The sequence below is a fragment of the Schistocerca nitens genome, chromosome 2 (genome assembly GCF_023898315.1).
Source record: "Schistocerca nitens isolate TAMUIC-IGC-003100 chromosome 2, iqSchNite1.1, whole genome shotgun sequence".
Lineage (NCBI taxonomy): Eukaryota > Metazoa > Arthropoda > Insecta > Orthoptera > Acrididae > Schistocerca > Schistocerca nitens.
The window spans coordinates 632245562-632264891 of NC_064615.1; the positions used below are offsets into that span (position 1 = coordinate 632245562).

The following is a 19330-nucleotide window of genomic DNA, read 5'->3' on the forward strand; positions in this document are numbered from 1 at the left end:
CCCCCTTCAGAGGGGGCTCAGCTGCTTTAGGTGATTGCTCACACCTCAGGTCACACCTCCCAAACACCTGATAGTGGGACCAATCGGCAATTTCGGAAGGGAGCAGCTCGGTTAATCACCCCTTCTTGGAACAGGCCTGTACCAGGGGGTACTTGCGAACCTTACCTGTTGATCTGGGGCTGGGAATTATGCATTACCCAGCCACTTGTTATGCGTGGGCCAGCCTTCAGAAGCACACAGGGAGGAAGAAGAAAAAGAGGAACCTTAAACACTGAAGTGGAGGAAGGATGGGAGAAGATGAATGAATAAAGAAAAAAGTAACGAAAAAAAGTGGCAAGTCTTTTCTTATGTCAGCTACTGAAAATGTGGAACACATTCCCAAAAACACCCCAGACACGTTCCCCAAGGGAGGGGAAAAGGAACAGCAAGAGGATAGACATGCAGCACAGACGGGAAAAGATGTTGCAAAGACTGGGGCCCAGTGATAGCCAAGCCACCTGAGGGAGGATACCTATGGTGACTGACTGCTATCAATTCACAGGCTACAATAGTTTCATTATAATTTTCATTATAAGAGTATTGTTTCATTGCCAATACAGCAGAGTGCTTATATTTTACAATGGTAGCACAATTTCTACTTGGTGAACCACATTTTGCAGTTTCCTTTAACAATGATTTCATGTCATTTTCCATTTAATCCACTTTCATTTTCTTCTACTGCTTGAAAGGGCTATTAAGGATAAAAAAACAATCTGTGTTCCTGATGTACACTTAATATAGGAACAAAACTGTGAATCCAGTAGCACCACTACTACGTTAAACATATTTTGCTTAAATGATAATTAATTGAAACCCTCACCTGCCGATAGGTGTCGTTCATATACCTCTATGGGGACAGCTGAAAATGAGTGCCCCAACCAGGACTCGAACCTGGGATCTCCTGCTTACATGGCAGACACTCTATTCATCTGAGCCACTGAGGACACTGAATAGCGCGACTGCAGGGACTTATCCCTTGGACGCTTCCCATGAGACCCATATTTACAACTGTCCACAATCTATATACGTAATGTCCCAGTCGGGGCACACATTTTCAGCTTTTCCCATTGAGGTATATCAACACCACCTGTCGGCAGCTGAGGGTTTCAATTAATTATCATTTATTCTAGAGAAGCTGCACGGTCATCAGTGGTATCTGTTCTTCCGGGAACAGTTACTATCTTCATATATTTTGCTTAGATGATTTTATGGAGCTCATTCTTAAATGCGAGTTTCATTTTGGTTTTAAACAAATAGCATAAAACTTTACCTGGTTCGAGTCTGGAGTACTGGATGCCAAGCCAAGTTTTGAAAGCTCATCAGGACATAATTCCAGCACACTTCCAAGTACACGAAGCACTTGACTTTTACTAGCAGCTGGTGCTGAGAAGTAGCCAAGCACTAAGTTCTTCACCAAGTTCCTGGAAAATATATTAATGATTAATACAACAGTGCTCATTCAAAAAATGTTTCATGGAAACTGTTAGAGAAATTTCACAGCTTACTGATGAAAAAAATCTTTACACTGGCATTAACTAAAAGTACACTGTATGCTAACTGTATTTAGAACTATTGAACACTTGTTGGATAAAAAGAATACAATTCTGGAAATGTAAAATTTTAGGGAATCCCAGTCAGCTTAAAATGTCAAACACAAATCAGATATCTACATGCACACTTGAAAATTCTTACTGGATCCGTATTAACCAATTTCTTCCAAAAATGAAAAGCACACTTTGTGTACCCAATGGACTGTTTTGTTGAGAATCACTTACACTCTTCCTGCTGCTTATGTTTACAGCTTGCAGACTTCCCAAAATGGAAAAACAAAACTTCACATGTATTACTACGCATTGCCAATACATAGTATAAGATGTGGTACCATTTGGTACTGCTTGATATACTGCTAACCAATCGTGTGTGAAAGATTCTTTGCAAGTTCAAAGTTTTGCTTACTTCTAGAATATAACAGAAAAAGTACACAGCTGGCAAACAACAGTATGTTAATATTTATGCTGTAGTAAATTGAGAAATGAGATTAAAATTTATATTTCTGCAGATCTTCCACATATTAAACAAACTGGACACTGAATTTAAGTTCTTTGTGAAACAACTCTTCTGGCTTAAAAAATTCTATGTAAAAATATTTTCATTTTAATAAAATGAGAAACAGTGTGTCTTCAGTGTCAACATCAGGAACAGCTGACAGTGCATATATTCAGAGGGGAAAATAAGGAAAACATCATTAATGCTTAGTACAGATTGATGGGATGAACAAGCCTTACTTGCAGCTCCAAGAACAAATAGCATATATGAAACCAAATACTTTCAAGCAAGAAAAGAGAAATTGTCCCAACTGAAATTTTACTTTATTTAACTAAATTTTCTTCTTTTACCTGTCAATCTTATTTTCACCAACAGTCACTTTAGACTGTGAGAGCTGCTCAGCTTTCTCCAACTTTTCAGTCAGTTCTGCCACTAAAACAAATTAAAAGAATAACTACTGTGTATAAGAAAAAAATATCTAATTTACTATCACAATTAATTATTGGTCTATTTGCAGTTGAATAATGACCAGATTGCCAGTAATTTTTAATATGTTACTGACCACAAATTTTAACTTCCCAATTATTAAGGTTTCCTTTAGATGCAAATTCCAGTTGTATCAGTTTATTAAGGAAGATATGAAATTCAAAGATGAAATGAATAAGAAATGGTAATGTATAATGAAAGCAAGACAATTAGTACAGCTATGCCTTTCACTCTTCAGTAAATGGCTAATTTCCAATGAATGTAAAACAAAGCAATTGCAATGTAGAATAGAATAGAAACTTTATGGTCACATAACATGTTACAAACAATCATTTGATTGAAACACTGGTGACTCATCAAGGAATAATTCTATGCCTATCTAAGTATACCTTAAAAACAAAATACATTAAAAGAAAGCATATGGATGCTCCCAGAAGCACATTACAACATAAAAACGTAAACACATGTTAGATTTCTTCCTGTTTCTTAATTTTTTCATAGTGGTTTAAAATCTTTCATTTTAAGTCTTTTTCATGTTTGTTTCTCTGGTTTATAAATATGGACATACTTAATAAGAGCACATAATTCCATAAAAGGAGTATATATGTAAACATCTAGATATTTAGATACATAGTTTACACGATACACGATTTATAAATATGGACACATGAAAAAGAACATATACCTCCATCAAGAGAGAACATAAGCATACACATAGAACATAATGTAGAAATAACAAAAAAACAAAACAAATGTAATATCCTCTACTTGTCTTCCTCATTTATAAAATCAGATTTTTCATTGTTTGTACCTGTGTGTTCTAGCTGAACCATTCCTAACACTGAGTACAGCTTAAGTACTCATCACCATAGACTTCCTGTGTTATTTGGTGTATCTCTGTAAAGATTTTCTTGAGTTTCATGGAAAATTTAATGCAGACATGTTGCTCCTCTAACTCTGCCATCTCGAAATTCACAAACTGTGTGACACGATGTTCTAATGAACACAGCACTTAACAATAGCTAACAGACATACAACAATGAAACTTTCGGCAGTTCAACATTAAACACAGGCATGTACAGGGATGCCAACAGCATTTCACTCCAACTCACGATTGACGCGAAATTATGAATGTTTCAGAATTTTTTGAACAGACCTCATATACAAGAAACAATTATTTTCATCATCCTTAGATTGCTTGTGAACTGCCTAACATGATAACCCATAAATACTTACAAAGCAGAACATTTCTATTTATTTTTCATGAAGACAAAGAACTCATCTAGAGAATAAAATGGATTTCCTGTTAAAATTCTTTAAGTTGGTCTTTTAATTTAAAGCTTTTAGGAAAGGCATTGTCTAGCTTCTGCCTGGCATGAATTGCCTATTTTATCATATAATATCTGTTCTTTGGCTATTTACGTGGTATTCTGATTTTTGTGTAGTTTTATGCTACTGTCGGTCACTGTTTAAGTTTGGATTCATTCATTTCACAAGCAATATTATGTCCAATATACAGTATAAGCTTATCAAATCTTAGAAACAGGTTAAAACAGGATTCTTTGGGTTTGGCACCACAAATAATTCTGGCAGCATTTTGTTGCTGGTCATTCCCACATAGAAAGCTTCACAGTGTAGGCAGGTCAGTTGGTAAATCACGTGGGTGCTTTCACAAGTGGCTCTGCCTTTGATCGTGTACACCTTCCGGGTTACAGGACTGGAGTAGGTGGTGGTGGGAGGATGCATTGGACAGGTTTTACACCGGGGGCGGTTACAAGGGTAGGAGCCAGAGGGTAGGGAAGGTGGTTTGGGGATTTCGTAGGGATTGGAATGACTGTCCATTCGCATGAATGGACACAGGCAGACAGTGTTTGTTGGTAATGAGGATTACCCTGTGGCTAAACATGCCTTGGTGCACGGCCAGCACATCTTGGCACAGTGTTACACCGTCCGGGTTATCTGGATACTTCTCACTAACACCAACCTGTCAGAACTCCGGAGATGGGAACTTGCCCTTCAGTATATCCTCTCTTCTCTTTATCCGCCAGGCCTCAATCTCCGCTAATTTCAATTTGCCGCCGCTCATACCTCACCTGTCTTTCAACAACATCTTTGCCTCTGTACTTCCGCCTCGACTGACATCTCTGCCCAAACTCTTTGCCTTTACAAATGTCTGCTTGTGTCTGTGTATGTGCGGATGGATATGTGTGTGTGTGTGTGTGTGTGTGTGTGTGCGCGCGAGTGTATACCTGTCCTTTTTTCCCCCTAAGGTAAGTCTTTCTGCTCCCGGTATTGGAATGACTCCTTACCCTCTCCCTTAAAACCCACATCCTTTTGTCTTTCCTCTTTCCTGACGAAGCAACCGTTGGTTGTGAAAGCTAGAATTTCGTGTGTATGTTTGTGTTTCTATCGACCTGCCAGCACTTTCGTTCGGTAAGTCACATCATCTCTGTTTTTAGATATATTTTTCCCACGTGGAATGTATATATATATATATATATATATATATATATAAAACAAAGATGATGTGACTTACCAAATGAAAGTGCTGGCAGGTCGACAGACACACAAACGAACACAAACATACACACAAAATTCAAGCTTTCGCAACAAACTGTTGCCTCATCAGGAAAGGGGGAAGGAGAGGGAAAGATGAAAGGATATGGGTTTTAAGGGAGAAGGTAAGGAGTCATTCCAATCCCGGGAGCGGAAAGACTTACCTTAGGGGGAAAAAAGGACGGGTATACACTCGCGCACACACACACACATATCCATCCACACATATACAGACACAAGCAGACATCTCACAAGCAGATATGTCTGCTTGTGAGATGTCTGCTTGTGTCTGTATATGTGTGGATGGATATGTGTGTGTGTGTGTGTGCGAGTGTATACCCATCCTTTTTTCCCCCTAAGGTAAGTCTTTCCGCTCCCGGGATTGGAATGACTCCTTACCTTCTCCCTTAAAACCCATATCCTTTCGTCTTTCCCTCTCCTTCCCTCTTTCCTGATGAGGCAACAGTTTGTTGCGAAAGCTTGAATTTTGTGTGTATGTTTGTGTTCGTTTGTGTGTCTGTCGACCTGCCAGCACTTTCATTTGGTAAGTCACATCATCTTTGTTTTTAGATATATTTTTCCTACGTGGAATGTTTCCCTCTATTATAGCCATATATATATATATATATATATATATATATATATATATATATATATATATATATATATATATATATATATATATATCATTCCACGTGGGAAAAATATATCCAAAAACAAAGATGATGTGACTTACCAAACGAAAGCGCTGGCAGGTCGATAGACACACAAACAAACACAAACATACACATGAAATTCAAGCTTTCGCAACAAACTGTTGCCCCATGAGGAAAGAGGGAAGGAGAGGGAAAGATGAAAGGATGTGGGTTTTAAGGGAGAGGGTAAGGAGTCATTCCAATCCCGGGAGCGGAAAGACTTACCTTAGGGGGAAAAAAGGACAGGTATACACTCGCACACACACACCTATCCATCCACACATATACAGACACAAGCAGACATATTCAAAGACAAAGAGTTTGGGCAGAGATGTCAGTCGAGGCGGAAGTGCAGAGGCAAAGATGTTGTTGAATGGCAGGTGAGGTATGAGTGGCGGCAACTTGAAATTTCGTCTTTCCCTCTCCTTCCCTCTTTCCTGATGAGGCATCAGTTTGTTGCAAAAGCTTGAATTTCGTGTGTATGTTTGTGTTTGTTTGTGTGTCTATCGACCTGCCAGCACTTTCGTTCGGTATGTCACATCATCTGTGTTTTTAGATATATATATCTTCACAACATTTTCTGATTATGTTTATGACAAATATGTGTTTCAACAGCTTATGTCCCACGTGACATTGTCTTGGACTGTGTTTCCTATGAATTTTGTTAGCTTTCTTTTTTTACAATGTCATTTCCTATGGATAATTTTATGCCACACACTGCTTCTTGGTGTAAAATTCCATTACTACAGTATTTTTAGCACTTACATTTATTGGCTTTCATTGAAATTCCGGACTATTTCATTGGTACATTGTTGTACAGTACCTCTAACTGTCACAGGCCTTGTGTTTGAACATGTTACATCTTTTTTAAAGCTAGGAGGACAGTATTTTACATCATTAAGATAAAAGAATAAATCAAGAAGAGAAGGAGTCCCAAGTCAGAATCTTATGGCTCTCATTTGAAATTTGTAGTTTTGGATTTGAACGACTCACTGTTTGTTTTATGCAGCACAAATTGTTTCGTGTTGCTCAGATGAACAAATGCTTTTTCAAGATAAAGGATCACTCCAGTCACACACTCCCTGTTCTCTATGGCAGTTATTGTTTCATCTATTAACTGTGATGTGGCTACTGAAGTTTCCTGTTTTCTGAAAAGCCGTTCTGATTCTCAAATTTTTCATTTTGTTGACTCAGGAATATCATTAACATAGTGTAAAGAACTTCCTCAGTTACCTCAGAAAATGCAGGAAAGACTGAGATGAGTCAACAGCCAGAATAACCGAACAGCCAGAATAACCGAATTTGCAACACAGGCCACTGCGAGACATGCAAGAATAGAGTCAATGAGTTTCTGGAAGGTACCAACAGGGATGTGGAGACATTCTGACTCCAAAGTTGTGTCCAGATGTGCAAAGTTTCTCAGTAGAGAATCCATGGTGTGAACAGCCCGATCGAGCTCATACCACGGATTCTTGATGGAGTTTAAATCTGGGGGCTTGATAGCCAGCAGAGTACAGTAAATTCACCCTGGTCCTCTTCAAACCATGCATGTACACTGCGAGCTGTGTGACATGTATTGTCCTGCAGGTAGATGCTCCTATGCAGAGGAAAAACAAACTGAATATAGGGATGGACATGGTTGCCAAAGGTAGATGCATACTTGTGTTGATCAATTGTGCCTTCCATAACAACAAGATTACCCAGGAAATAAAGTGAAAACATTCCCCAGACTACAGCCCTTCCAACGATTGTTGCAGCGTGTTTGTTTTCAGACTTTCATGCTGTACATGCCGACGGTCATTTTTTTTGATGCAGCATAAAACATGATTAATCTAAAATGGACACTTGTTGCCACTCAGTGGATACACAGTTGGACTACTGGCATGCAAATTCCAACCTTCAACACATACACAGCAACGTTTGCTGAATGGTCATTGAAGAGACACTATTGGTAGCCTCTTGGTTCATCTGGGATGTCAGTTGCTCAACAGTTGTCCATAGACATCTCCACAGCCATCATTCACCTCTGTCATCTATGGCCCATGGTGTGCCACAGTTGCCTTGGCAGCAGTTTTCAATAGCACCATTTTGCCAGGCACAGTATACTTGGTGGCACATGAACAGTATATAGTGTTAGCCATTTCAGAAATGCTTCCATCTTTGGCCTGAAAGGCAGTGATCATGCCCTTTTGATTATCCAGTAAATCACTCCATTTCAGCATTATGCCCCCCCAGACATGCATTATTTACTCCTATTGCTAGTGCTGTCACCTGCCATCTGTGAGTGGTTATTGCATGTAGACATTGATCATATGTGGTGGTCACATTAATGTAACTGGACCATGTAGTTTCTGATAATAGATGGTAGTAATAACCATGATAGTTCTTCAGTTCCACATTTAGTCTGTGATTACTGAAAAAGTGTAAGTTTTCATATTGTGGCTTCTATTTTTTTTTTTTTTTTTTTTTTTTTTTTGCAGTCATTTATGGCAAATTCATTTAAACTTTTTATCATACTGCTGAGGCTTTCAATATCATCATCAAGATTGGTTCTTTTTGTCACATTTTTTTTCTTTTTGTTAATCATATACTGATTTTCAGCTTCTGTCAGTACCTGAAATGCATGGTGCTCAGAAAAGACAAGCTCCAGGGGAATTTTGTTAGTTGTAAAATTGTCAATGCATTTTTTGCTGCTATTGACCTCTCTAGTGGGCTTATTTGCCTGGAAAGTTGAATTAAACTGATCTAGCATAAACAAATACGGTGTTCTGCAGTCCAGTGATGGTGTTAAGGACAGTGTAAATGATCCAGGCCTTGCAAAAGACAATGCGCTGCAAACGAATAATAACGCTGAGAAAAATGGTGCTAAATGGGGAACATCAGGTAAAAAGAACAGTGTGCTTTTTCTAACAGACAGCCATGGCAGGAATATATCTAGTATGTTTCAAGAAATAAATCGAGACATAGCAGTGACCAGTGTTGTCAAACCTGGAGTGGGAACTAAACACAGTTTAGACACATGCACTCAAACAAAATCCACGCAAGAAAATGACTTTGTTGTATGCATAACGGGATCAAATGATGTTGTGAAAAATGAAGCACTTCTTTGCGTAAAAGTGCTTCAGAACTTTCTAGAAAAAAAATTAATCAAGGAATACAGTTGTTGCTACAGTGCCTCATAGGCACGATCTAATCTAGAGTTCATGTGTTAATAAAGAAATTCAAAGAACCAATGTTAAAATAAAGAAACTGTGCTCTGAATACGCAAATTATGCTGTGGTCGATATAAGTAAACTGCAGCGTAACCTTCACACCAGACATGGGCACCACCTAAACTATTATGGGAAAAAGTTTGTGTGCGAATGTGTCAACGAAATAATTAAAGGAAGACTCACACGGAATAAAACAATCTACAAAAGTAGCGATTTGAATACTACCTGGAATGTGCATCATTTTTTAGCATAAAAGTCAGTGAATCGGCAGGTAATAAACCTCCTGTACTTGAACTAGGTGCTAAAAGCAACATTCAGGTGAGAGTGTGTTCACAGACAATAAACAATAAACATAAATCTGTTACTGTGATGCAAATGAACATTCACTGCATTAGGAACAAAGTATTACAATTAGAACATTTTTGCAGTATTGAAAACATTGATGTTGTTTGTGTCTCAGAACATTGGCTGACAGAGTATCAAGTACAATATTTTGTTCCTCAAGGGTAAGCTGTTGGAGACATTATGTGAAGAAGTGAAAGAAAGAATGGAGGTGTTCTAATATTTGTTAAAGATAATATAATGTTTACCAAAATAGATGTTAGCTCTTACTGTGCAGAACTAGATGGAGAATTTATCTGTATAAGACTAAATGCAGAGAATACTATAATTGTTAGCTTATATAGATCACCAGGTGGAGATACAAATACATTTTTCGAAACATTTGAGCTGCTTATGAGGAAAATACTAAAGTCTAAAACAAAACTAATTATCATTCAATACTGAAATGGCCAACAGTGATGAACATGTTACTAGAACATTTTTTAATATCTTAAGATCACTTAATTTACAATGTACAAATTACACACCAACACAGGATAATGCGTGCTTAGATAATATTATAGTAAATTTTTCTAGAGATATGTATGACATCAGACTTGCCAGTGGAGCCCTAGCTGATCGTGAACCATTGATTTTAACATTCTGCTGCAGTCAGTTGCCTAAATCAGACACATCAGTCAGAATCAAGTCTAATGCCACATGGATAAGAGGGCAGAAAGATGAATATATTCATTTATTTATTGACAAATTATCTGATGTTAACTGGGACTTTGTATAAAACACACAATCTGGGAAGGGTGCTGGTGAAATGGTGTTTAACAGCTTCCTGAAAATACTCAGAGTTATGGTACACCTGCTCACCATTAATCAAAAGTAGCCCTAAGCATAAACACAAACAAGCAGCTGAAATGGTATACAGATGAGCTAGCTCTCACTACGGAGGAGATGCTCAGACTGTACAGAATATATATAAATTCTTGTAAACAAGGACCTGAGCTAGATAATACTTCTTACAGAGTTTATCTAAAATGTAAAAAAACCTACAAAGACAAACTGTCCTTGGCCAAAAAACATGCATGTGAACATTACATTGAAAGTGCTGCCAACAAATTTAAAGCAGCATGTGTCATCATCAACCAATATGATTCACAAACCCACACACAAGATGCAATGCTGGTCCCGAAGAAGTAAATAATTACTTCCTAACCTCAGTGAGTGAGCTGAAAAACAAAATCAACCAAAATGGCACTTGTGCATTAGATCATCTTGGTGCTGTGCCCCATAGGAGGTATACTTTCCACTGGAATGTTGTCACCCCAGAGAATATTGTAAAAGCTGTGACAAGGTTCACCAACTCCAAAAGTATCGACTGTTATTGGTTCTCTAACTATCTAATGAAAAAAATAATCCACTTTATCTGTCAACCTCTTTCTTTCATTTTTAATATGTGTTTAGAATCTGGAATTTTCTCAGATGCACTCAAAACTGCTAAAGTGATACCAGTCTTTAAAAAGGGAGATAAGGACCTGCCCCAAAATTATCAACCAGTTTCTATTGTCCCAATTTTCTCTAAAGTTTTTGAATATCTAATGTACAGCCAATCAAATAACTATTTTGAAAAGCATGATCTCCTCTCCAACAGATAGTTTGCATATCAACATGGTAAAAATACCACTACCGCTGTCACTGAATTTGTTGACCAGGTGTTAACTGCATTCAAAAATAAGGATCTAGTATCAGTTGTACTTTGTGATCTTTGCAAAGCCTTCAACTGCATACCATTTAACACCCTACTTGCAAAACTGGAATTTTACGGCATACACAAATCATCTTTACATGTAATCAAATCATGCTTAAGGAACAAGAAACAGTTTGTATCAATTAAAAATAGATGCTCCTCGCTGAAGGAAGTTTGGACTGGAGTGTCTCAGGGCTCGGTCCTAGGTCCTTTTCTGTTCATCACTGCAATTAATGACTTACCTTACCATGTAGGAGCAAATTCAATTGTGTGATGACACAACACTGCCCAGTACACACCATGACACAACAGAACTGCATCAGGCAACACAGGAAAAACTAGAACTAGTAATGAAGTGGTTTTCTTCTAATGAATTCCTATGTAATCCTGATAAAACTCAAGAACTAATTTTGGGTTTAACTATAGCTGTTGAAAGCAAATCAGTTAAATTGTTAGGATTCCACATTGATTCAAAATTAAACTGGGAGGAACATATTAGCCATATCTGCAAGAGAATAGCAAGAGTGTGTTATCTCATCTGGAGACTGACAGATGTAGTCACTGATGAGTATCTAAAGGTGGTATATTTTGGCCTGTTTCAATCACCCATTTCCTATGGCATATTGTTATGTGGACATTCTTGCTATGTCAGTGAAATTCTGAAAATTAAAAAAAAAGTAAACAGAATAATGAGCAAAGTTAAGCCTAAGAAACACTGCTGCCCCCTCATTATGAAGCACATGATATTAACTGTTGTGAATCTATACATCTACACAGCACTGCTTTATGTCAAAAGCAACTTAAATGAGTACGAGACCAGAGAGAACATACATCCCCACAACACCAGAGGCAAACTGGACTTCGATATACCAAGACACAGACTCACAAAGACTGCTAACTCACACAAAATAATGAGTTTAAAACTCTTCTATAAACTTCCAGCATCTGCTAGGTCACTGACCAGCAATATTTTCAAATGTAAGATTTATGATTGGTTACTCAAACACCCATTTTGTAAGATAACAGAATATTTTCAAATAATCATTGACGTTAGTATATATGAATATTCCTAAAAGAAGTGGAATTAAATTGTAAAAACTTTACTCTAAAGTTATTGTTAATTGTATACTTAATGTTCAGACCTATTCCACTGTAAGTGGTCAATGGTGAATAAACTGAATACTGAATCAGTTTTCCTGAGCTGGAGTCAGTAGATAACAGATCATTGTTTACAATTCTAGTCAGTATCATCTTAACCCAGCCTTTATTTTTATTTTTTATTTTATTTTATTTTTATTTATTTATTTATTTCCTTGTAATTAATTGCTGCAAGTTCTACAATACCCTTTTATTCTAAAAGTACTTACATCCATTACATTATAATTTCTACTTAACTGTCACAGCAAAGATTGCTACCCCACCATTATGTTTCCTTTTCTACTGGGGACAGGGCAAAACATCACAGAGAGTGTATGATATACACTAATTAGCTCGTTTGTATACCAGTGTTCACTCACAACTAAAACACCATGGTTGTCAATCCATGCAATGGTATCCAAGTTATAGCGCTTACTGCTAAGAAAGTTTTGCTTACATAATCTGAAGTTGAGTTTGGACTGCTGAACTCTGGTTGGAATTGTTGTGAAATGAAGGTCACCAGTTGGAATTTTTGCAGATCAATGACCTGTGCTTCACGGTAATTCATAAGTAATGGATCTGAGGAGGACCTTTTAACTAAATAAAATAAAAAGTGGCCTAGAAAGTGTTTGTGTTTCTATACATTAGGACTAGTCACAGTACCAAGTGGCCATTATGTCTTCAATTACGAAATCTGACTAGAACTGCATACCAGGAAAAAGAAGCAAAAAAGATTTTTTTTGAATGATAGAAGATCTCTTTGACACAAATCATTCAAATGGTATGAGAGAGATGCAAAATGAATAAGCTAAGAGAAAAAACAACCAGACTCCTTGGTGTCTGTCCATCAAAAACTAAAGACAACAAAACACTGAAAAAAAAGAGGTTATGAAGAAATGGAACAACACTTTGGTATTCATCAGCTTGTTACATCGAAACTTGTTATTCAGTATCAAACAGGCAAAGCAGTAATGGAAGGAAAAATTCCTCCGTCATTGTTCAGCAAGTATTAGTAACGCCAACAGTTGCAGTAACAGCAACAATGTTCCAGCTTCTCTTCTTTTTTATTTTCCTTCCTTCTGAAGTTTTTGATAGGTGTAAAATCACTAACGAAAATAGGGTATATATAGTAATGACTGTTACAGGAGCTTTGATGAACAGGACTGAAAACCTGGTAACAAGAAGCCACACTGCTTTTTAATGCCTTAGGGACAAATGTAGAGAAGTGAGACACACAAATAGTCAGTATAAATTTAAGCTAAAGAACTGCCAAGAATAGTATTGGACTTGGATGGAAACCTGTTTCCAACTCTCACATGTGTTATAACAACTGATACATGGGCAATGATAGTAACTTTCCAAGGCAAGCACAACTGTTAAAGAGTTCCTGAAATCCTTTGGGAAGCCATGGCTGTTTACCAAACAGTGGAAAAATTGGAGTGTAACAGACAAAATTCAGACTTTCAGTGTGTTGATCAGTACATTAAGCAAAACAAGTCAAGAAAAGAATGCCTATACAAATCTAGTAAAATTTTCCAGTCATGATTGGTTGTACCTCCATTATCATCATCACATTTTTGAGTCACCAGCAGGTGCAGTTTACATCTACATCTATCGGTTCAGAAATAGCACATTTCAGAAGATTTAAAGAAATCATGATGAAAGAACACGATGATTCACATATGTGGTAGAAATGAGCTGACTGATGATGCCTGGTCTACTGTTCTTGGATTTCTTTAAAACTTTTGTTCTGTGTAGAAACAGCAGCAGGATAATTGCTGAGCACTGCTGGCTTGGCAACTTTGAAGAACAGGATATTAAATACCAGGAGTTAAATAGATGACAAAAACAATATACTGCACAAAACATTCTTAGTTTTCTTGCTGCATCAAATCTGAGTAAAATCTCGAGCTTTTGACAAAATCCCAAAATTATTATTATTATTATTATTTTACTATCTCCACAGGTATAAATTACACACTTTGCATTACAAGCTGGAAATTGTAATGAGTATTCTGAGTCACTCAGTATGTTAATACATATGTCAAATCTCATGTTGAATATATAAGAATTTAAAACAGAAATTATCAACTCTCGCTCCTCTAATCTGTTTTTTATTTTCTTTCATTAACATTCGTAACTGGAAATAATTCCGAATTCAGTACTCTGTCACAACCCCAAAATATGATGTAGTTTAGTATGTGTCATTTGAGTCATTTAGTAGCTACCGTCATAACATGCTAAGTCATTCAAAATGTAAGAGCAAATGCAGAATTTTTCACCAATGCAGAAGATAATTGTTATGTGGTCAAATGCAGATATTATTTTGAAATACTTGTATTTCTCTCAGTTATCCCACCTGAGACTGTTTTATCATTAAGACTAACAACTATGTCTTTCTGTTTCTGTTAGGTGAAAAACTGAAACAGATGTAACACTCATTATGTCTGTACAGTCCTTGACAATGGAGATGTGGCTCTGAACCATATTGGCAGCAACTATAAAATAAAAATATTGTGAACTAAGATGGAATATAATTGATAAAATACATCCTTACCCTAGAAGTTACAGTCACGGACAGTCCTGACTTAATGTCAATTAATAATGTATATCGTCCATGTCTTTTTCAGGAACAACTGACAGTCATGGGTGCTGCCGTTGTGACCATTTATTGCCCATAGATGGCTTGTGATTGGTCAGTGTGACTCATAATTATGTCATGCTGCTAGATATTTTGTCCATGTCCATATTGATGATGTCAGCATTCTCACATGAACATGAACAATTTAGTGGATTTCTGTGTCTCTTCTGAACATCAAGAGCATGAGCAATTGATCAACATTTCCACATTCTTGTTTCTTTTGTGATGATCAACCTATTGTGCTAGCTCCTTTCTATGGTGCTACATCTAGAAAAATAGGTAGGGTCCTCAGAAGTAGAGGTGCAAGACTAATTTTCTGAACACCTAAGAAAGGAAAGTAGATGTTGCACACAGTTAAGGATAGTCTCCATCTCAGAGTCCCTGGAATTAATAAAATTCCTTGTGACTGTGGAAGCAATTATATTGATCTGTCTACCTGTACTGTTACGTGCTGCTGTGCAGGACACCAGATGTATGTTAAAAACTGAGAACTTAGGAAATCAGCAGTTGCTGACCATGATCTTACAAATAAACACAGAATAATATTTGATGAATTTAAAATTTTGTCCTATGTTTCTACATACTGGCATTCTGTTATTAGAGAAACAGTAGGAATTGGAATATCCAGGAACAGTGGCCATACAGGATGTCCCAGGAGGAATGGTCAATATTCAGGGATATGTCAAGAACAATAATTCAAAGGAAAAAAGTCAAGCAAACATGAGCTCTAAAATGTATACCTTACGAGCTATGAGCAACACTCGATCTCTGATACTGTGAAAGAAATCTCTTCTACTGCACACTCTTTGCTGTCCATATTTTGTGTAGCAAGCATGGGGTCTAAAATGCATACCTTAAGAGCTATGGGCACTTTTTCAGTAGAAATGTGTTCGCATTAGCAAAGATGAACATGTGCTCATAGCTCTTACTGTATGTACTTTAGGACCCATGTTTACTGGACAGATTTTTCTTGTTTGATCTATACTACTACCTTCCAAAATATCGAAAGCAGCAGAAGAGATTTGTTTCACAGTACTGAAAAATGCAGAAGTGTTCACAGCTCTTAAGACATGCATTTTAGGGCCCATATATAATGCAATTTTTTGCTTTGAATGATCTATCTTGTCATATTCCTGAATATTGACCATTCCTCCTGGAACACCCTGTGTTATTAGTGGCACACAAGAGTAAGCTCTTGGTGCCCAGAAGACAAAGAGAAATCTGCTAAATTGTTTTTGTTCCTGTGAGAGAGGTGGTGCCACCAATGAACACATGAACATGATCTTTGGCAGCATGACATAATGATGACATACATCAATGGAAAACAAGCTGTCTATTGGCTATAAATTATCACTATGATAGCAGCCATGAAAGTCAGCTGCTCTTGAAAAATATGGAGGAGGACTTCATCAAAATGTTGAGATTTACTCAGATCTGATGCAACAAGAACACCAAAAACATTTACACGAGGATAATATCGCAAGAAACTTTGATCTCAAAGATAATTTGTGTGTTTCAGTTGCAGATGTTTCAGGATCACGAGCAGTTACCTCTTTAAGAAGAATATTTATTTTTCTAGCTAGAACATATAGTGGAAGCAAATAATACACCTAATCATATTCCCTATTTGTATGCCACCTGAAAACTTACTAGGATATTGAACCAAATATCAATAATGCATTTGCAATAAAAATTTCCAACCATTTCTGATACTGAATTCCCGAAACTTAGCTTCTATCCTTGTGGAATGATAACATGCTAACAGCTGTTATTGCAAAGAAACGTGCTTCCCGGTCACAAAAGGAACATTAGAAGCCTTGAGAAGCCAGTTATTGTGAAAGAGGTGTGAATCTCATTAAAGAACAGGAACAATATTCATCATTTGCGTTTGCAGCTCCTTGTGTTTACCATGTTTGCAGTTAAAACTGCTAGGTGTCAGGTCTAGCAGTTATGCAAAACACCATTTTTTCCATGTTCCCAAACATGTTTCAGCACCTCTGTGCCATCATTAGTGGATTTCTGTTGCATTTAATCTGTAATGTGAACATTTATACTAAATAATTACAAAATTATAGGAATATTAATCCAAACAACAATTTGCTTCTTTTTGTTAATACCTTTACACTCGGTTTTAATGGTTTTTCAGGACGACTTGTGTATTATTTATTGCAGGTAGCTTGGCATCTGCAACCAAACGATGTTCATGAGAAATTTTGTTGGGAGTTAACAATATTGTAAAAGGCGAAACTGGGAAACAATTTGTTTTCTGTTATGTAATAGGAGACTCCAAAAAGCAACCAACTTTTAACAAATCCTCTCTCAGGGAAAAGTAATGTTCAGTGTTAGCTCATTCGCCTTCTGATTTTATTCTGTAGAAACTGCAGTAAATAAAAATGCATCTCTCTTATAGAAATTGTAAGCATTGTTAAAAACCTAATATTTTTTCAATATTTATATTGTTTCAGTAATTTTTATACTTAATTTTTACTACACTGAATCAGAATGTTTTTCAACAATAGCTGGGATTCTCCAGATGTGTACACACAAAAGTATATTACAAGAAAAAAGGAAATGGTTGTGATGTTGAAGAGCCCAGCACTTTTAAATGGAATCAACCAGTGCATGTATTATATTTTGACTTAAAACCATTTGAGCCACCAGCAGTTAACTGATAAAGATGAGGTTATACACAGCCCGATCCCCTCTGCCCGACTTCTCTTCCTATCAGCCATTTAATCTCAGCTGCATCATCAACTGCACCATGCAACCTTCCTTGCTTACACTTGGTGAGTTTCCTGGCACTACATTTCTACCCTATTCACCTGCTGTTGCTTCCATAACATTAGAAATACATTAATTATATTAAGGCAATTTATCTATAATAGTTAGAACGTACTGGGTGTCTCACAAAAGAACCCGGGAGGAGTCTGAGGATCATGCAGCACATCTGCCAGTTGCTGTCACTACATCTGCTGGTTGTTGCTGTGCATAGTTCTCTGACATTAATACTTTGCGCGTGTCTCCTACACTGTTCAACTGAGTGTACCAGTGTTTTCTTTTGGGTTTTTTGTCAAGTTTAATTGCTTCAAATATTGTTGCTAGACATCATTATTGCAACTGCACCAAGTCTGAGGCTTTTCCTGCCTGTATGTTGATAGGTCCAGTCCTCACACAGAAATACTGTGCATGTGTCTTCTATATTGTGTTTGAGTGTTTTGTTTTGAGTTTCCTGTCAAGTTTTGATTCAGTATGGTATAAATTAAGGATAAACGAGTGTTTCTTGTGTTGACTATGCAAAAACAGAATCGTACGTGGAATATCGGCTTGAATCCATATGAAAATTTCCCAGTGTGCATGTTCCCAATGATTCGACAATACACAGATTAATGAAGACATTTCAAGACTAGGTCTATGTTACACCAACTAGGCCTAGAGAAGCTAGTGTTTTAATCAGTTATAAATTAGACAAGAACGGGGAGGCCTAGCAAAGAAGTTTGAGAAAATCTGTGTACCATTTGGCACTTCAGGTTGGTGTGTCAACAGCATCTGCTCACAGAGCTATGCACAAACTGAAACCACACAAAACAACGGTACCACAACAAATGAGGAATTTAGATACCGTTGTTGGATGTTGTTATTGCAACGGGCTGTTATAGACTGTGTTTGATGGTAAATTTGATTGTCAGATGCTATTTTTTCTTGTGAAGCGTTGCTGCCCTTCTCAGGTTACACAGATTCTAAGAACAATCAAAGTTGGATCTCATGAATTATGACAACAACCTCTGCATGATGTGAAAACAGGAGTGTGATATGCAATTAGTGCAATACGAATTATTGCATCAATCTTTTTCCATGAACAATACATTGAAAAAGGTATGTGAACAAAATACTGCATATTTTATTTTTTATTTATTTATTTATTTATTTTTTTTTATTTTTTTTATTTTTTTTATTTTTTTTATTTTTTTTTTTTTTTTTTTTTTTTTTTTTGGCCTCATCATTCTCCAGATATAAATCTGTGTAATTTTTATCTTTGGGCAATGTTAAAAGAATTTCCCAGATTTCAGCAGCTGAAATTTGTCGAGTGTTTACTAATGTCTTCAGTTGTCAGCCTGCTCTTATCCCAGAGGGACATCATTTTGAGCTCTTGCCATAAATAAAGGTAAGCTTAATTAGGTGGCAATGTTGTTCATGCTTAACTCAGGGCAAGCGCACATGCAGCAGACTACTGGCATATGCTATGGCCAGTGGCCATGCTGCACAACCCACAGATCCCTGCCAGGCGTCTTTCGTTTGACTCCCTGTATTTAAACTAGCTAATTGAGAAGTTCATGAACTGCAGTACTATTTCTTAATTTTATTTTTTGGGGGATACCCTTATTGCAACTTCAACTTGATCAGTCAAACTTTGAATTACTGAGAGTCAACTGTTTATTTG

At 36.9% G+C, this 19330-nt stretch overlaps 1 protein-coding gene across 2 annotated transcripts in view; it reads right to left on the reverse strand.

Annotated features, from left to right (window-relative positions):
- LOC126236744 (thyroid receptor-interacting protein 11-like) overlaps positions 1–19330 on the reverse strand; it is a 462638-nt gene that overhangs the window by 16951 nt on the left and 426357 nt on the right. For both annotated transcript variants that reach the window (XM_049946279.1, XM_049946278.1), the window contains exons 20-21: positions 2436–2517; positions 1310–1460 (exon numbers count right to left, since the gene is read on the reverse strand). In XM_049946279.1, coding sequence (XP_049802236.1) covers positions 1310–1460; positions 2436–2517 — 233 coding nt within the window. The remainder of the gene's footprint in view (positions 1–1309; positions 1461–2435; positions 2518–19330) is intronic.